We start from the raw sequence: 15,511 nt of genomic DNA, 5'->3' as shown, positions 1-15,511 counted from the left end.
TTCATGCATACAGCTAGGGTCCTCAAAAGTTTAAGATCTAACAAATGTATAGCCCCTCACAAAGGTTGAGGTAAGTACAGAATGAAACTTTATCTAAATTATTTGAACTTCTAGTACAATTTTGATTAACATGGTTTTTTACTTTTTAGCGCATAATTAAATTTTAATGTCTTTCACGGACAATACTAATCTTTCATTGAAATTTTAGTGGCTGGTCATATTAAACTTTGGCTGGTCATATTAAATTTTAGTGGCTGGTCATATTAGCTTATCTTAAACTTTCTTTACGGTAAATATAACAAACTCATTATATTTGGATCCTCATCCCCCCAAAAAAAAAGACATCGTGTAATGTATGTCGTATATTCTCCACGCTACTTTTACATAACCGCATCAATCTATATTGTCTAGCGATCTCTTTGCACAACGTCCAACTGCGCGCGATATAACATCCTTCCGCCACCAAATTTGGTATTCCATATTTGTGGTATGCATAACTCGCTCATAAACCCGTACCACATCTCATTTTTTTCGTCGGTCATCATTTCATCCGAGAAACCCAACGAGCCTGCCAACCCATGTCTGCAACAATGACCCACAGCGCGGACCTTCTCACACAAAATCGCGGCTGAAAAAAAAAACCATTTTATTCTTAACAAAATCGGTTCGTCTTGGTTTACTGTAAAAACATTTCATGATTTTTGTGAGAGCTTTTTGTATGTTTGAAGTTTGGATTCCATTATCATATTTAAGCACTTTGAAATGAAAATTTTCACTTCTCCTATCAATTAAAGAAGATTTTTTCTATCATCCTCATTCCTAATTCCTTTGTTTTAGTCTATGTCCTTTGTTATCTTTTGTTTATGTCTTTATACATTCTGTGTGAGTAGTATTATTGGAATATATATAGGTATAATAGATTAGTGATGTATTGAAGATTATCAGCGTTATATCTTGTTGTATCCTTTTCGTGATCTAAATTATTGGATTTTCGATGCCCACAAGTGTTTGAATATATTCCGAACCATTTTCTTTTATGATTGTTTTTTATTCATTGTAGTTGTTTGTTAAAGTTTTTTTGTGAACTGGTTTGCATTGCTAGTTAGAACTCTTGAGTGTTTTCTTCGGCGCTTACGTAAGTTCAAAAAAAAAGGTCAATCCATTTGCATATGAAAACATGGGGATTGGGGACCATAATGTTTTATAAGAATTTATATTTTAATCTGAGTTTTTGCAATTATTTCAAGCACACAAACCAATCTACATGTATTCAAGCAAGAGGATAGAAAGCAAGCATCGCCAAACCACACATTCCTTGGGGTGCATCAACGTCTCTCTTGATCCTCATGAAACCATCTTCTCCCCAAGTTTCTCCCCATGAATTCTTCAGCACCCAATACTTAATCCCTTCTTCACTCATTCCATAACCAACAATAGTGACCGCATGATGCAAATCCGTCCCACACTCTCCATCGAATACCCCACCCGAATAGTGCCTAAACGCGGCCCCCGACCCTTCTATCCCCACGGAAACAGGCTGTTGAGACACCGCTTGTAACAACGCCTCTTCATTATTCATTGGAACTGTCTCGTATCCGCTGATTGCAGCGGCACGGAAAGACGATGACTGGGTAGTTGCTGAGCTGCAAGTTTGTTCTGATTCTTGATATGGATAGTTATCCTCGGTGGTGATGCCTTGGTTTTTGATTATATACTCGAATGCCTTCGACATTATCCCTCCACGACATCCTTGATTGTAGTCTCTATCGCAGTCTAAGAGTTGTTGCTCGGATAGCGATACGAGCTGCCCTTTAGTAATCTTTGTAATACCTTCCACTGCCGCCACCGCTGAAAACGCCCAGCATCCTCCTGTTCCGTTTTCAACAAATTTATGCGTTACTAAAAAATTACATTTTCGTAAAATAACTAAAGTAATGATGTCAAGAACTAATAATACATGTAGCTAAAAAACAAATTAAAAAAAAAAAAAAAACACTTAAACAATTACCACATCGGCCTTGATACTTAACGGGTGTAACAGCCCCCGCTTGTCTCCAGTCCATGCTCTCGCCGGTATCACTAACATTACCATATCTAAACGGCACCCTTTTCTCGGAATTTGATGCTGAAATTTCGGTAATGCTCTTTGGTACAACTAGTCCTGTGTGTGTTGCCCTGAATTCGTCGTCCGTAAGATCAGAAAACTCGTTGACATCCAACTTGTACGTGATGTTCTTGTTCATGTTGAAGCTCTGAACAAAATCCAAATTCTTCTTGAAAATAGCAAACCTATTTCTTTTTTCGGACTCATCGGTGTAAACACGATGGAATCGAGCCATCCATTGCTCATGTTTCTCCACGGCAGAAGCTTCAAAAAGGCCACCACGAGATGTCGCTACCGAAGTATTGTAACTGAAAAAAATAGTTAGAATGAAGATGAATATAGTTGACGCCATATCCATGAATGAAGGTAATATGTATGGAATGTATGGGCGCAAATTTTAAAGATAGTATCAATAAAATACTCTTTTTATTACAAATGTTGTGGTTATGTTACTTGGTTTGCCAAGAAGCGTGAATGACAAAATGGTCTTATATAAGAAATTGTGAAGAGTGTGGTGGAAGATGTTGAGTGTGTGGTTTGAATGTTCTAACGAAGTGGGACCAAATGACATGGGACAACAAATTGCGATCCCTCTTTATAATTTCTGTTAGATTCTGTTTTTATATGCAGACTGACGACTCAAAGTAAACGGTCAACGACTCAGTAAAAAAAGTTGGTCTATAACCCCATTCTTATGGAACAAAACAATTAACAGAAAGATTAAAAATTTTAAAACCAAAATTTTATTTTGTTGAAAGATATATATATATATATATATATATATATATATATGTGTGTATTTTTATATCAATATATAGAAATATAAATATGCATATTGCTACCGCATATATCTTATATATATATATATATATATATATATATCTTATATAAGAGAATGTTTTTCTCAACTTTTGCTAAGAAGATGACACTTGGCCTATTATTTATCTGACACCTGTACATTTTTGTTGTTTGGACCTAATTAACTAAATTCATTTATACTTTGGACCTAATTCACTAAAGACCCATAAAACAAAACAAAACTCTTAACATTTCCTTCTCCCTTTCTTCAGTTAGGCCCCTTCCAATTAATCTAAACCCACCATTTATCAGTTTGTGGTTTCATCATAGGAACAATCTGATTATAGGTTATTTTGAAATTATAAAAATATGCTTCAATCTTATGTATGATTCACGGGCAAGAACATATTCTAAATTATGTTAAAAAATTATTTATGGGTTTCAATCTTATAAATGATTCATAAGCAAGAAAGGAATCTAAATTATGTTAGATTGTAGATGTTTATGTGTTCTCAAAATTCTCTTATAAATTCATAAATTTTTGACTCAAATTTTAATTTCTAGGTTTCTATTACTAGGTTTAGTTTCTGGCCTTTAATCTTATATAATCTAATGGTGGGATGTTTTATGTATGTAATTTGATAATTGCTTACTCATTTATTTCCCATTAGATATTACCAATTCGTTTTCCATAATATTAGAATTCAATTCGTTTTCCATAAAATTAAATTTCAGTCCCTAATTACTCTCATTTTAAGAGAATTTTTTCAGTCATGATTATTTAATTTCAGTCATTAGGTTCCTATGAAGAATTATATTATTTTTATATATCTTTCCATATTTCAATAGGTATTCTTGAATAATTTTAAATATTTTTTTTGCAGGTTATCATGTTTGTTGTTTGCATTAAAACTACATCAGAAAAATATAATGTGAGAATGTTTGACAAATTTACTTATTCATTAGAGTGTTTATATATGTATTTCCTAATTTCCATGGAATGGTCCGGCAATTTTGGATGACCTATGCCAATTTGTTTTTAAAAACCCATTTTCATTATCGTAAATAAAATTATAAGAACAGTAATATAAAAAATTATTTTCATAAGATAGTTTCTAAGTCCATAAATCGAAATATGTTCGTTTTGCTTGCTCACATTTTTTTGTCTTTTCAAATTTTTCATATTCATTTAAATATTTATACAAAAATAAAAATTATATTGCCTAATAACTTATTATTGTTTTAAAACTCTTCAAATATAGAAACTTTTTTTATTAGAGTTTCAAATTTTTTTTCCTAAATTAAATTTTACTTTAAAATTCATCAGCAACAAGTTTAATTAACATTAATCTAATGTTCATTCAACAACAATTCAAAAGACGAAATAGTTTTTACATAAACCTAACAAAACTTCATCCGTAAATTGGATATATCTACATGAAAAATATATGTTTCTCTTATATAAAACTTGAACTTATAAAAAAAATATAATAATAACTGAACTTATAATTTTGTTTTTTTCTATACAAAAAAAAAAAAAACTTTTGGTCTAAAGTATGCTCCAAAAAATGTGATGCCCTAATGCTTGGCTTCATTTGCTTACCCTATGGGTTGGGCCTCAGTCCGGACCTTGAACCATATTTTATATTTACTCTAGGGTTGTCGTGTTTGTTGGTTATGGTAATACTACTACATAATGAAAAAATGAACTATCATGATTTAATATGTTCAACATTACTACAAGAAATATGCGTATTTTTAGCACACGAAAAATGCTATCATTTCGTTTTGATAGCGATTTTGTAAACGCTGTCTTTGCCGGTGCCATCTTAGAGGGGACACATACAATAGAGTTTTTTCCTTTGCTATTATTTGTCTCGCTATAATAGTGCATTTATATTAAGATTATTGGTAGCATTATAAATTTGCTATATTATAATTAACAGTGTGTAAAGTAGACTAAAACTTTTTCTTATTAGACGATGCATATGAGTCTCTCCATTATAAATTTAGTTTATGATGTTATTATCATATGCTTAAAAAATCATGTTGTTAAGATTGTGATGTTTTTTATATCATAGCATGATATGAGTTGCATTATTCTATACTAATTAATTTGACTTCTATAGTTTTGAGTAATATATGCTAATTGTATATTGGTATCATATATATTTAGGAATCTTAGTATCAAATAGCATTAGAATTAACCATCTTAAAAAGAAAAGATCAACAAAAATTCTCATAACATTTTCCACTTTCACATATAATATTTTACTTCCTAAGAAACTTTTTTATTATGACATTTGATATTATAATATTCTGCGGTTTTTCTTCTAAGTAGCTACGACAAAAGAAATATTTGTTTTATTCAATTGCATTTATGATAAAGCTAAATAGACATATCTAAAAATTCATTTCGGTGATGGAACAAAACTATTGCATTTTTATACTCAACCAAAACTTAGAGTAATTTTTTTATAACTTTATTTACTTGGATTCATTTTCATTATTAAAATTTCGTAAAAACAATTTTAATTTTTATTAGAATGTATAAAGAATAAATTATATTGAGGGATGTGATTGCATTTTTTACCTCACCAAAAATTAGCTGGTACAATATATTTATTAAGTTCATTGTTGTTTACCTAAATTTCATATTTAGATTGTATTCATGTAAGTTATATTCCAAAATTTCATGTTTTTGTAGATGTCAGTGGTAATATAATTTGTGCAAACGCAAGAGAGAAAATAAAAAGATGGAGAATGCTTAATATGTCTTGAAAGTCTAAAGGGAGAAAAAACCATAAACACACTACTATGTAATCAAAAATTTCTCCACATATTGAAATACTCTATTACTATATATAAAAGGAAAATTCAAGTAACACCAAACAAAAGAACCCAAAAAAAAATTGAAATGATCAGTATATTTTAAAAACCATTAAAAGAACAATTACTGAGTAAACAAATAAAAGAACTATAATATCCAAATTACTTTTTTTTTTTTTTTGTTCAAATAATATCCAAATTACTAAAATTCAAAAACAATGTAAACTAAATCCGTGCGTAGCACGGGATGACTTCTAGTATGATTATATCGTACAAATTTTTAAAAATATTTCTTCATACAATTAAGAATAAGAAACTTTTAAAACTAAAACGAAAAAATTACTAATATTTATCAAAACATCAAATATATTAGATGTCTAAATAGTTTGAAACTAAATATGGACTAAAAAAATAAAATTCTTCATAAGACCACTATATATTTGTTTCATATTCCATAAATACATTAAAACTTTTGGTTTTTCAAAAATATCACAAACATAAAAATTAATTTACAAAAGTTTATAGATTTAATTTTTTGACTTTGGATTAACTATTTTAGATTTAAAGTACAACTTTTAGTGTTTAAGATTTATGATTTAGTTATGAAGATTAAATAGTTAATTTCAGTTTTGTGGTAGTTTTGAAAAACCAAATCTTAAATGATATTTTTGGAGCCTTATGGTATTATGTGGAATAAATACAATAAAACTTAATGTTTCTCTCGTGGTGTGACATTTCAACTTTTTTGTTTAATCAGGAGCGGACACATCACTAAGAAAAATAAACCAGTTAGAACATTTCAATTAATACACATCAGAACTACAGTTTGCCACATGATATCTTGTAATTTTACGTGATTTTAAAGCTTAATTCTTCATTGTTTTATGCATATTCATAAGCATTTAGGTTGTTTAGGTTGCATTTTGCATCATTGTCTATTATCCTCAGGTATTGGAGTGTAAATGTGCAAAGTAGGATGATTTGGAGCTGAGTGGATCAAGAATTGGCAAAAAGATGCAAGAGGAAGGAAGAAGAGCAAACGAACCGGTCGATCGTGTGGTCAGTCAAGGCACGATCAGATCCATCGATCGGCTACAGGGCAAAACGACCGACCATTTGGTCAATCATATGGTCGACCAAAACAAACTGGACTTCACCAAAACTCGGACTTCAGCGATCAACCAAGGAATCGACCAACTGATCGATCGACTCAAGGCCAAACTTAACAAAGATTTCAAATAATGACACATAGATTTCTAATATTTTCAAAGAAAAAAATCAAGTGATATATATAGAGATATATATATATATATATATATAATGAACATATTTTTCTAGATTTTATTCACAGTCTCATCGCTTTTCTGTTTTAGAATTCTAGAGTTGAGACCATTACTAATTTGAATTTTCTTATTATTTCACTTTTATTCTATTGTTGATTTCAAAAACTAAAATAGAAAAGAAAAGGCGAAAGTGAAATCGATGATAATAAAGATTATAATTCAGTCTCCACCATATGATTATTAATGTTTTCAATCTCGGATTTATAAAATTATTTATTTTGAAAGTTAAGAAATTATAGAAAACCAAGAGTTGGAATCATGATTGATAAATTTTGTGTGTTTGTGGTGATATGATATGATGTATAAAAATATTTGTAGCATGGTTTAAGAATTTACCAAAAACCGGAATATAGTAAATTTCTACTATTCAAAATTGTTTAATCTTATTTTCAATATCATAATCGAGAAATTTGTGTGTGTTATGATTTTAAATTACTAGAACATCGAGCCCTTATTTTTTCGTTTCTTCAATATTCATGAAAAATATTTTTTTAAGATCTTTATTTTTAGTGCATTGAAAAAAAAAGCATGCAAAAAAAATAAATCGCAGATGAACAGACTACGAAAGTTTTAAGTTTGATTTTTAAGAACATTTTATATCCTTCAGTGACCAAAAAAAAAAATTAGATGTAGTAAATGAATCACTTAGATTTTCACAAATTTTTTGCCTAAACTCGACATCATTTGGACACCTAAGTGCAATCATATCAAATTTAACAAATTTATATTCAAGTAGATTGAAAGATATAAAATATTTTTAAAAAATCAAATTTGGTCGTATGATTGCTTAATATATGCAAAAGTTTAGTTTAGATATTAAATTGGTTAGCTAGACACTATCAGTTTCAAAACAATTTTGAATTTAAATTTTATTAACGTAAAAGAGATATCAATATTAGAAAAAATAAAGAAATATTCCGCAGCTTAACGCGGGTGTTATTCTAATAAAGCTTAAAAATGTGAACCATTTTTAAAAAAAAATTCCCTTTACAAAATTAACATCCAAAAAAATTACAAGATATTCCGTTCGTGTTCGCTCCTTGTTAATGGTAAAAGAATGGAAGAAGGTAAGGATTCGTGTTTCATTGTTTCATAATTTTCATATTTTTGAATAATCTAAATATGCCGGTCTCACAAATCTTATCTCCCTAAACTTTTAGATATGATGTATGAGTGTCCAAGAAAATTCATATTATTGGGTCTTCGGATAGAACCAAAACAGCCGACAATAATACAGATATTGGAATCAAAAACTTTGTTTCTTCGACCAAATTTTTTTGCCAATGAATGGAAGGAAAGCCCTCTTACCGTTTCAACGTAGCATCATGACCCAAATATCTTTAGCCAATGAATGAAAGAGAACTTTTTTGTTTATTCTTTCTTTCCTTTCTTTTTCTTTTGAGGGGGTCAACGAGGCTTTCTCTTTTGGTCTTGCTTGACAATGAGAACAAGTAAACATCAACATTTCGTAATTGCGTCCAATGTAAAATGTGAAAATTGAGTGTTTTTGATAACCGAAATTTCATAGTAATATATCTAAAATCCTTTTTTTTCTTTTTGGTTATTCAAGTCGCATCATGTAACTCCATAATGCAATAACTGATGTTATCAAGTGGCTCTACTCTCTTATAATTTACAAGTTGCAATGTTATTGTTATGTAGATAATGTTAGTGGTGTAATTGGTTGAAGTAACTCCCTAAGGCAAGTGGCCTTACTCTCGCAAGAGTTTTATTTTGCTAATTCTTTCTCTCGAGTCTTGATATTAAAATAAGGTTGTATTTTCTTTTGATTGATTTTTAATTCCCGCTTTGTTAATTTGCATACCTTTAGGAATTATGAGTTCTCTGTTTTTGTTGTTATAAGTAGAAATTATAAAGACTTGTGGTTTTCTCACGTTTGATTCAAGAAAACCAAGGCATACCGTCTTGAATTCCATTGCAAACTCTACTACAAAGGCACAATCATGCACTATATTTTTTTTAAACAAATGTAAAATTTATTTAAACAATAAAAAGCTTTTACATCGAGTGCAACTTAGATATGAAAGTTCGTAAACAAATCTAACTATTTATACTTCTAGAGGCGAATCAATTTATACTGAAATGAACCATCCAATCTGCGATCCTTGATTGAAGAAATTCTATTTCGAACATGTTTATCTGATGAGTTTGATGAGAGTTGTCGGGGCAGTAGAGATTTCTCCATGACGTCGCGAGTTCCTCTCTCACCAAAGGTAATGAGTGGTAGCTTAAAAAAAATATTTTCGTAAAAACAGGATTTGTCGAGGTTAACTTTTTGTCCACGATGAGAAGCAAAAGTTGATCCCAAAGAGAAATGAATCGTGTTTGTAGCAGACCATGCACTAGCCTTTTCCAGATTTCAGCTGAATAATGACAAGAGAAGAAAAGGTGATGTCTCGTCTCCAATGGATCTCTAAAAGCGTTTCATATTTTGTCATTTGCACTTCTCTCTTCTCCCTTTTTAATTCCCCTTGTATAAGTAAATCTGTGTTTAGCTAGAGCAAGACACTCCCTAACCACTTTATATAGCAATATGAAAACACAAAATAAAGATCAATAAGTCAAGCTTTTAGAGCTTGTGCTGATGATCAAAGACTTAAGCCTACAACATTCACTCTCCATATCAACATTCCCACGTCGAGTTATCATCTCCATGTTCTTGTACAAACTCTGTTTCACAAGATTCTTCATCATCTTCTTACCTTCTTCTCCTGACCTCGGACTCATTGGAGATCCCATCCCAGGACTCGCCCAACCTGTTTGTGGACCCGAATGAGGACCCACCCGTACATTTCTCTCATCCTTAAACCACTGCAAAAGTTTCACCGCCCTCTTTTGAACCAAAGGACTCCCAAGTAAGCTCACTTCAAGAAGAACCGGCACAATACCTGACTTGGCCATTTTCTCCCGCTGGCTCCAACTCTGATGAGCTAATACCATCAAGATATACGCCGAGTATTCTTGGCATTTTGGTTTATCTTCCCATGTTAAAATCTCTATCAAATCTTTGGGCACAGCCAAACAATCCTCCATTGCCTTTTTACCCATTTGAGTCACTACCAATTGCCCTAAACTCGCTAGTGCCTTCTCTGACAAGTCTTTAGCTGACATTAGGCTTAGGAGTGTCTGCACTGCCCCGCTCAAGACCAATGGCCCTGCGTTTTCCAACACGAGACAGAGATTGTTTATGGTGGCTAGACATATCTCTTTGGTCTTCATGTCTGTTGAATTTGAGTTCATTGTGTCCATTAAAAACGGTAGAATCTTTGATGAAGCTACTGGTAATTGTGTGATTGTTAGAGACGAAAGTGAAAGCAGAAGCTCCGCGAAGCCATGTCTTGTTGATTGGTCGAGAACTTCAACGTCATTGGGTAGCTTTGAGCATATTCCGGCGCTCACCATCAGTGCCTTGTTCCTGAAGTAAAAGTAGAAAAATAAGATGCTCAGACTTTTATATTGTGATTTTTAATCAAGGTTCATTTGTTAAACGGAAGTATCAAAAAATTCTTCTAATTTCTCCAGTTAAATCTTCTCTGCAACATCATATAAAAAGAACAATCAAACTTTTAAATCGATTAATGCAAAAGTATTCTCTTACACCTCTTGTAATTTCTAAAAGAAGTGTGATAATCATTTGTGAAGCAAGAAGAAATAAAGTATTGAGAAACTCAAGTAACATTGATTAAGTTATAAAAGTTTTCTTAACAAGTACATTTTAATCAATTTCAGTTCAAGTACAAGTGACTTTTACTTTCCACCGTTTCAACTTTTTGCTAACTTCTCTAGTTTTTGTTATAGATCTCGTATTATATAAACATAACAATATGTATATTATATGTATGAGTTAGTTAGACACATATAGATTAGGCAGAAGTTAGTGGAATATGATCTTCAACTTTTCTAATAGATGAATGGTCAGAAAAATTAATGGCCAATTAGAGATAATACATATACTAATGGGCTGTCAACTAACGTGATTTGTCTCTCGACTCTTCCGAGTTCCGACGCACTCGGAAATAATATTCCTTAAATTTTTATTTTAACATTCATTATTAGACTATAATGTCACATTTATTGTTTGTTTATTAGTATTAAGAAATACTGATGAATACTGTATATTGCAATACTGACCAATAGATAGTCATCCATTTCTTAGTGGTGGATTGCCACCAAAGCTTTCCAAACTCTTCTAATTAATGTCTATATTCTTTGTATTTTTTTCTAAGTTATATAGGTACATGTATAATGTATTTTTTCAGATACTAAAGTTTGACACGAAAATGATTTGCAGATAAACTATAAGAAAAAGAAAAGTCACTTTTAGAGTTTTAGAGCTAGTGATGTTGTACACACATGCACAATATCTAAATTTAATTATTACTAGGATAGTATCCGCGCTACGCCGCGGGATTATTTATATTTTATTTTTATTTTTATTATTTTTGAATAATTTTATATGTGTTTGTAATTCAAAAATCATTATTAATATAGTTTTGACAATGTTCATTGGTAATATTTTGGTTTTAGGTTTTTGTTATTATGTATTTCTAGTTTTATTATTGTAATGAAATTGTAAATTAAAAATAAAATCAATTCTTTTCTTGTATTAGGATGTATTGGAGGACCATTATTATTGTTAGTTGTTTTGTTTTATTTAATCAATTTTGGCATTTAATATTTCATGTTTTTATCAACACGGAGGAGATTTTTAAGAACTTTTTGTTTTAAAAAAAATGTTTGATTGTGTTAATTATATCAACTCTACTTCCTTACATGTTTATGAGATTAGTTAATTAATTATTAAACATATAATGAAAAAATGTTTTTCTTGTTTTAGAAAAATTAACTCATATGAGTTAAACTTGTGTTCAAAATTGTAACCATTTTTTTTTTCGGATATGAAACTTTATTGAATGTTTTTAATCAAAAAAGAAATCCATCAAAACATTCTTTTGTCATTGACATCTCCTTTTTGGGGTTTATGATTGGGCTTTTGATATGATGATGGGTTAATGTCAATGAATTTATTGCCCTCATTTTTATGAATATTTACACATAATTGTTATTGAATGATTAAGGAATATTTATTTTCTATTAATTAAAAAACAAACATTTCAATTTTAAAATTTATTTTAATCATTTTTATAACATACTTAATTATTAAAATATAATATTATTAGATCTAAAACATTTTCAAAACTCTAATTTTTTCACCTATTAAAAAAACTGATTACTATTCACATATTTAATTTTTTCTAAATAATTATTATTATAGGCAATTGACTTACTTAATACCAATGGTATAATATTTAACGGGTGAAACATATTCTTACACAAAAAAATAACAAAAAAAAAATCTTGCATAGATTAAAGAAAAAGCAGACTATATATTTAGTTGATACATAGTAGTTTGATCTAAACATATATTTCTTACGTATTATATATTTTTTTTATTACACAAACAAATTTTAGATCCTCGAAAATAACTTTACTCATAACATTAATTTTATCTGCAAAAATTTGTTACATAATGTAAAAGTAAAACTCATTCTGGTTATATATACTGAAATCAGTCGTCAATCATAAATACTACTGGTGTCTACTGAAGAAAGTTCTCGATGAAACAAAGTTTAAACCAGTTCGGTTTATATATTACGGTCAATTTGGTTTAGTTTCATTTAGGCGATGTTTATTTCACGTGGCAAAACAATATGCCCGGTGCTTCATTTAAAAAAAAAATTCTATTAATAATTGACAAACATAAATGGGTAGAGGAGTTTACAAACATAAATGGGCTAATAGTCGTCTAAGTCAAACATAAATGATCATTGAATAGAAGAAACCAAAACATAAATGTCATACAGTATTTCATAAATTTAGATGCACGTATCCATTATTCTAAGAAATAGCTTATAATAAGATCATTTGTTTTAAAAACTTTAAGCCCACTTATTTTTAAAACTAAGCCCAACAAAATAAGATCAAATTTAGGAGAAAATATGACATGGAAAAAACAAGACTTATTATAGGTTAAGACATGTTGAGTTGTATTATTTGAAATGTTTCTATTGGCTAACAATTTTTCTGAGATGTCAAGCTGAGAAGAGCCTAAAATGCTGAGTTGTCAGTTAAGGAGAGCAACACATTCTAGTTTTATTGTATTGGTACCTACATCTGTATGTGTATAAGCCATAAGGTGATAGTGTTACCTTTATGTAACACTCAATATTGACCAAATTAAATCAGAGAGAGAAAGAAAGGCACGTGAGGGAAACGTCGTGCGTACTTCATAAAGGCAAATTTAGACGCTACGGTATAGGATCCACTATTTTTGGTTATAATTATCGATCGCATTAGTTTCAAAATCAAAACTATGACCAAACAAGAAAAACAAAAAAACCAAAAGAAAGAATTGTTGACAAAAAGAAATTGAACTTTTAGTGAATGAAGAAAATTAGGCATAACATCAACTTTAGTCAAAAGAATTAGTTTCGGGTATAAAATCACTCTAGTTGATAAATTTTGTCAACCTATGATGACTTATGACCTTATGTTCTTCGATATTCGAAAACTTCATTATATATTTTCGAAATATTTATGTTTCTTAATAGTTTCCTGATTTAAATATGATATATTGGAAGTTGTAACCACCACTAACCTCTAATATTAATCATCTTCGAAAATTCACATATAGCCAAGGACATTAATCCAAAAAAAAAAAGGTGAATCCAATATATAATTTGGTATAAAGTATAAACCTAAGTCCAATAATCCAGTCACCATTGGATAAAGCTAAAAATGCAAGTTGATTAAAAATCAAATGCAAGTCTAATCTAAATGATTGTAAAGCAAGACACAAGAAGGTATAATTTGACAAGTACCATACATACACATCAAACAAAAACCAAGACTAAACAATAATACTAAAAATTCTTTAACATTTAACATATACTGTATTTAATTCTCCTAAATTAGACGCATATTGACAATATATATACACATGCATCAAAGGTAATAATTTGATTAAATTAGTAAAATTCCAAATTGAAAAAATTAAAAGAACTTACGTGTAGGTTCCATGAGAAAGCTGAATAAGAGCATTGACGGCAGCTCTCTGATGGCCGGAGACATTAGAAGCCACCATAGAAACAAGAACCTGAATAACACCGAGCTCAGCCATCAGCTTCCGATTCTTCCTGTCTTCTCGGGCAAGTTTCTCGATCTCGATGGCAGCTTTCTCCTTCTCTTCCCAGCTTCCGAAGTGAAGCTTCTTCACCGTTTTCTGCAACACAACCTCCTCATTCTCATCTTCTGGTTGCTTAAATACTACTGCTTCCGGTAGCGCCGCCACCTTCTCTGAATCTTGATGGTTTCTTGATTTTTCAGGTGAGGCTTGAACGTTCCGTTTGCGGGTGGATGCTTTGGATTTCAAAAGGCAACGAATCTTGGTGAAGAAGTGTACCTTCATGTATTGGAGTTGCCATACTGAAGAAGAAGTACTGGAAGAAGAAGAGGGTTGTGTTCGAGAGGAAGACATGATGAGATGTTCTGTTTCTTTTAGTGGACTTCGCTCGTCATATATATATCTACATATTGATATTTGTCCTACTTTTAGGTATTTGGGCCAATAGGGTATATGCCTAATGCCGGTAAGATTTTTGGAAAAGTATTATTGTAAAGAAAAGAAATGGATGTAAGTTTTGTATTGCATAACTAATAATGTTTTACTATTATACTTTACGTGTCCTAAAAAAATGATGTAATTTTTCTCTTTTCAGTCACCACAAAAAAATAATAACAATAATAATCGAAACGTAGTTTAAGTTTAACAACATCCTGATGAAACCCATTATAGTAAATTGGTAGTCAGTGACTATTATCCATCAAAGAAGAGTCGGTAATTTCCAACTGCTTTACCGATGAGAGTTCGTTGGTAACACGTCAAATATATTTTACTCGATAGTCTAAACTGATGTCCAATTGTTAATTATACTCCTTTCAATTTAAATAAAATGTCGTTTTATAACCTAAATTTTGATTTCAAATAAATAATGTTTCATATTTATAATAAATATTTTAGAAAAGTTTTATCTTCACTTATTTAATGTATGACCAATGATGATATTTTCATAATATATTAATGAAGGATAAAATGGAAAATTTTATTTGTTTTTCAATATGTGCATCTAAATCTTTAATGACGCTTAATTTATAACAGAAAGAGTATGAGATATCCTAAATTAAGTGTAACGTTATTAACCGTTGCATATATACTACAAACCCAAAAGTGTGTTTTGTGAAAATTATTTTTTAATTTAACCTAATTCCATCTGAAACTCGTTAGTAAATATCGATTACATACTTTATACACTTGATTATGGGTGAAAATGCGATAAATTTGTAGAGCCAAAAACCA

The 15,511-nt window shown here is 30.3% G+C and overlaps 2 protein-coding genes across 2 annotated transcripts; both read right to left on the bottom strand.

Annotated features, from left to right (window-relative positions):
- Positions 1–1,184: 1,184 nt before the first annotated feature.
- LOC104786987 (senescence-specific cysteine protease SAG12) lies at positions 1,185–2,696 on the bottom strand. Its single transcript, XM_010512475.3, has 2 exons — positions 2,009–2,696; positions 1,185–1,869 (listed from the first exon to the last, which is right to left on the bottom strand). Exons 1-2 carry the CDS (start codon positions 2,460–2,462, stop codon positions 1,271–1,273), a joined length of 1,053 nt encoding a protein of 350 aa, XP_010510777.2. The 5' UTR covers positions 2,463–2,696; the 3' UTR covers positions 1,185–1,270.
- Positions 2,697–9,489: 6,793 nt separating this feature from the next.
- LOC104786986 (U-box domain-containing protein 45-like) lies at positions 9,490–14,737 on the bottom strand. The gene is made up of 2 exons (XM_010512474.3): positions 14,163–14,737; positions 9,490–10,510 (listed from the first exon to the last, which is right to left on the bottom strand). The coding sequence occupies exons 1-2, from the start codon at positions 14,630–14,632 to the stop codon at positions 9,649–9,651; spliced, it is 1,332 nt and encodes a 443-aa protein (XP_010510776.1). The 5' UTR covers positions 14,633–14,737; the 3' UTR covers positions 9,490–9,648.
- Positions 14,738–15,511: the final 774 nt, after the last annotated feature.

Source organism: Camelina sativa, chromosome 5 (assembly GCF_030686135.1).
Source record: "Camelina sativa cultivar CO46 ecotype springtype chromosome 5, ASM3068613v1".
In the NCBI taxonomy this organism is placed as follows: Eukaryota; Viridiplantae; Streptophyta; class Magnoliopsida; order Brassicales; family Brassicaceae; genus Camelina; species Camelina sativa.
This window is presented reverse-complemented; position numbering and strand designations above follow the sequence as displayed.

Coding starts and splice junctions, on each gene's coding strand:
- LOC104786986 (XM_010512474.3), bottom strand. CDS start 14,632: ATGTCTTCCTCTCGAACACAACCCTCTTCTTCTTCCAGTACTTCTTCT. Junction 10,511..14,162: donor CTTTCTCATGGAACCTACAC/GTAAGTTCTTTT, acceptor CTTTTACTTCAG/GAACAAGGCACTGATGGTGA.
- LOC104786987 (XM_010512475.3), bottom strand. CDS start 2,462: ATGGATATGGCGTCAACTATATTCATCTTCATTCTAACTATTTTTTTC. Junction 1,870..2,008: donor TAAGTATCAAGGCCGATGTG/GTAATTGTTTAA, acceptor AAAACGGAACAG/GAGGATGCTGGGCGTTTTCA.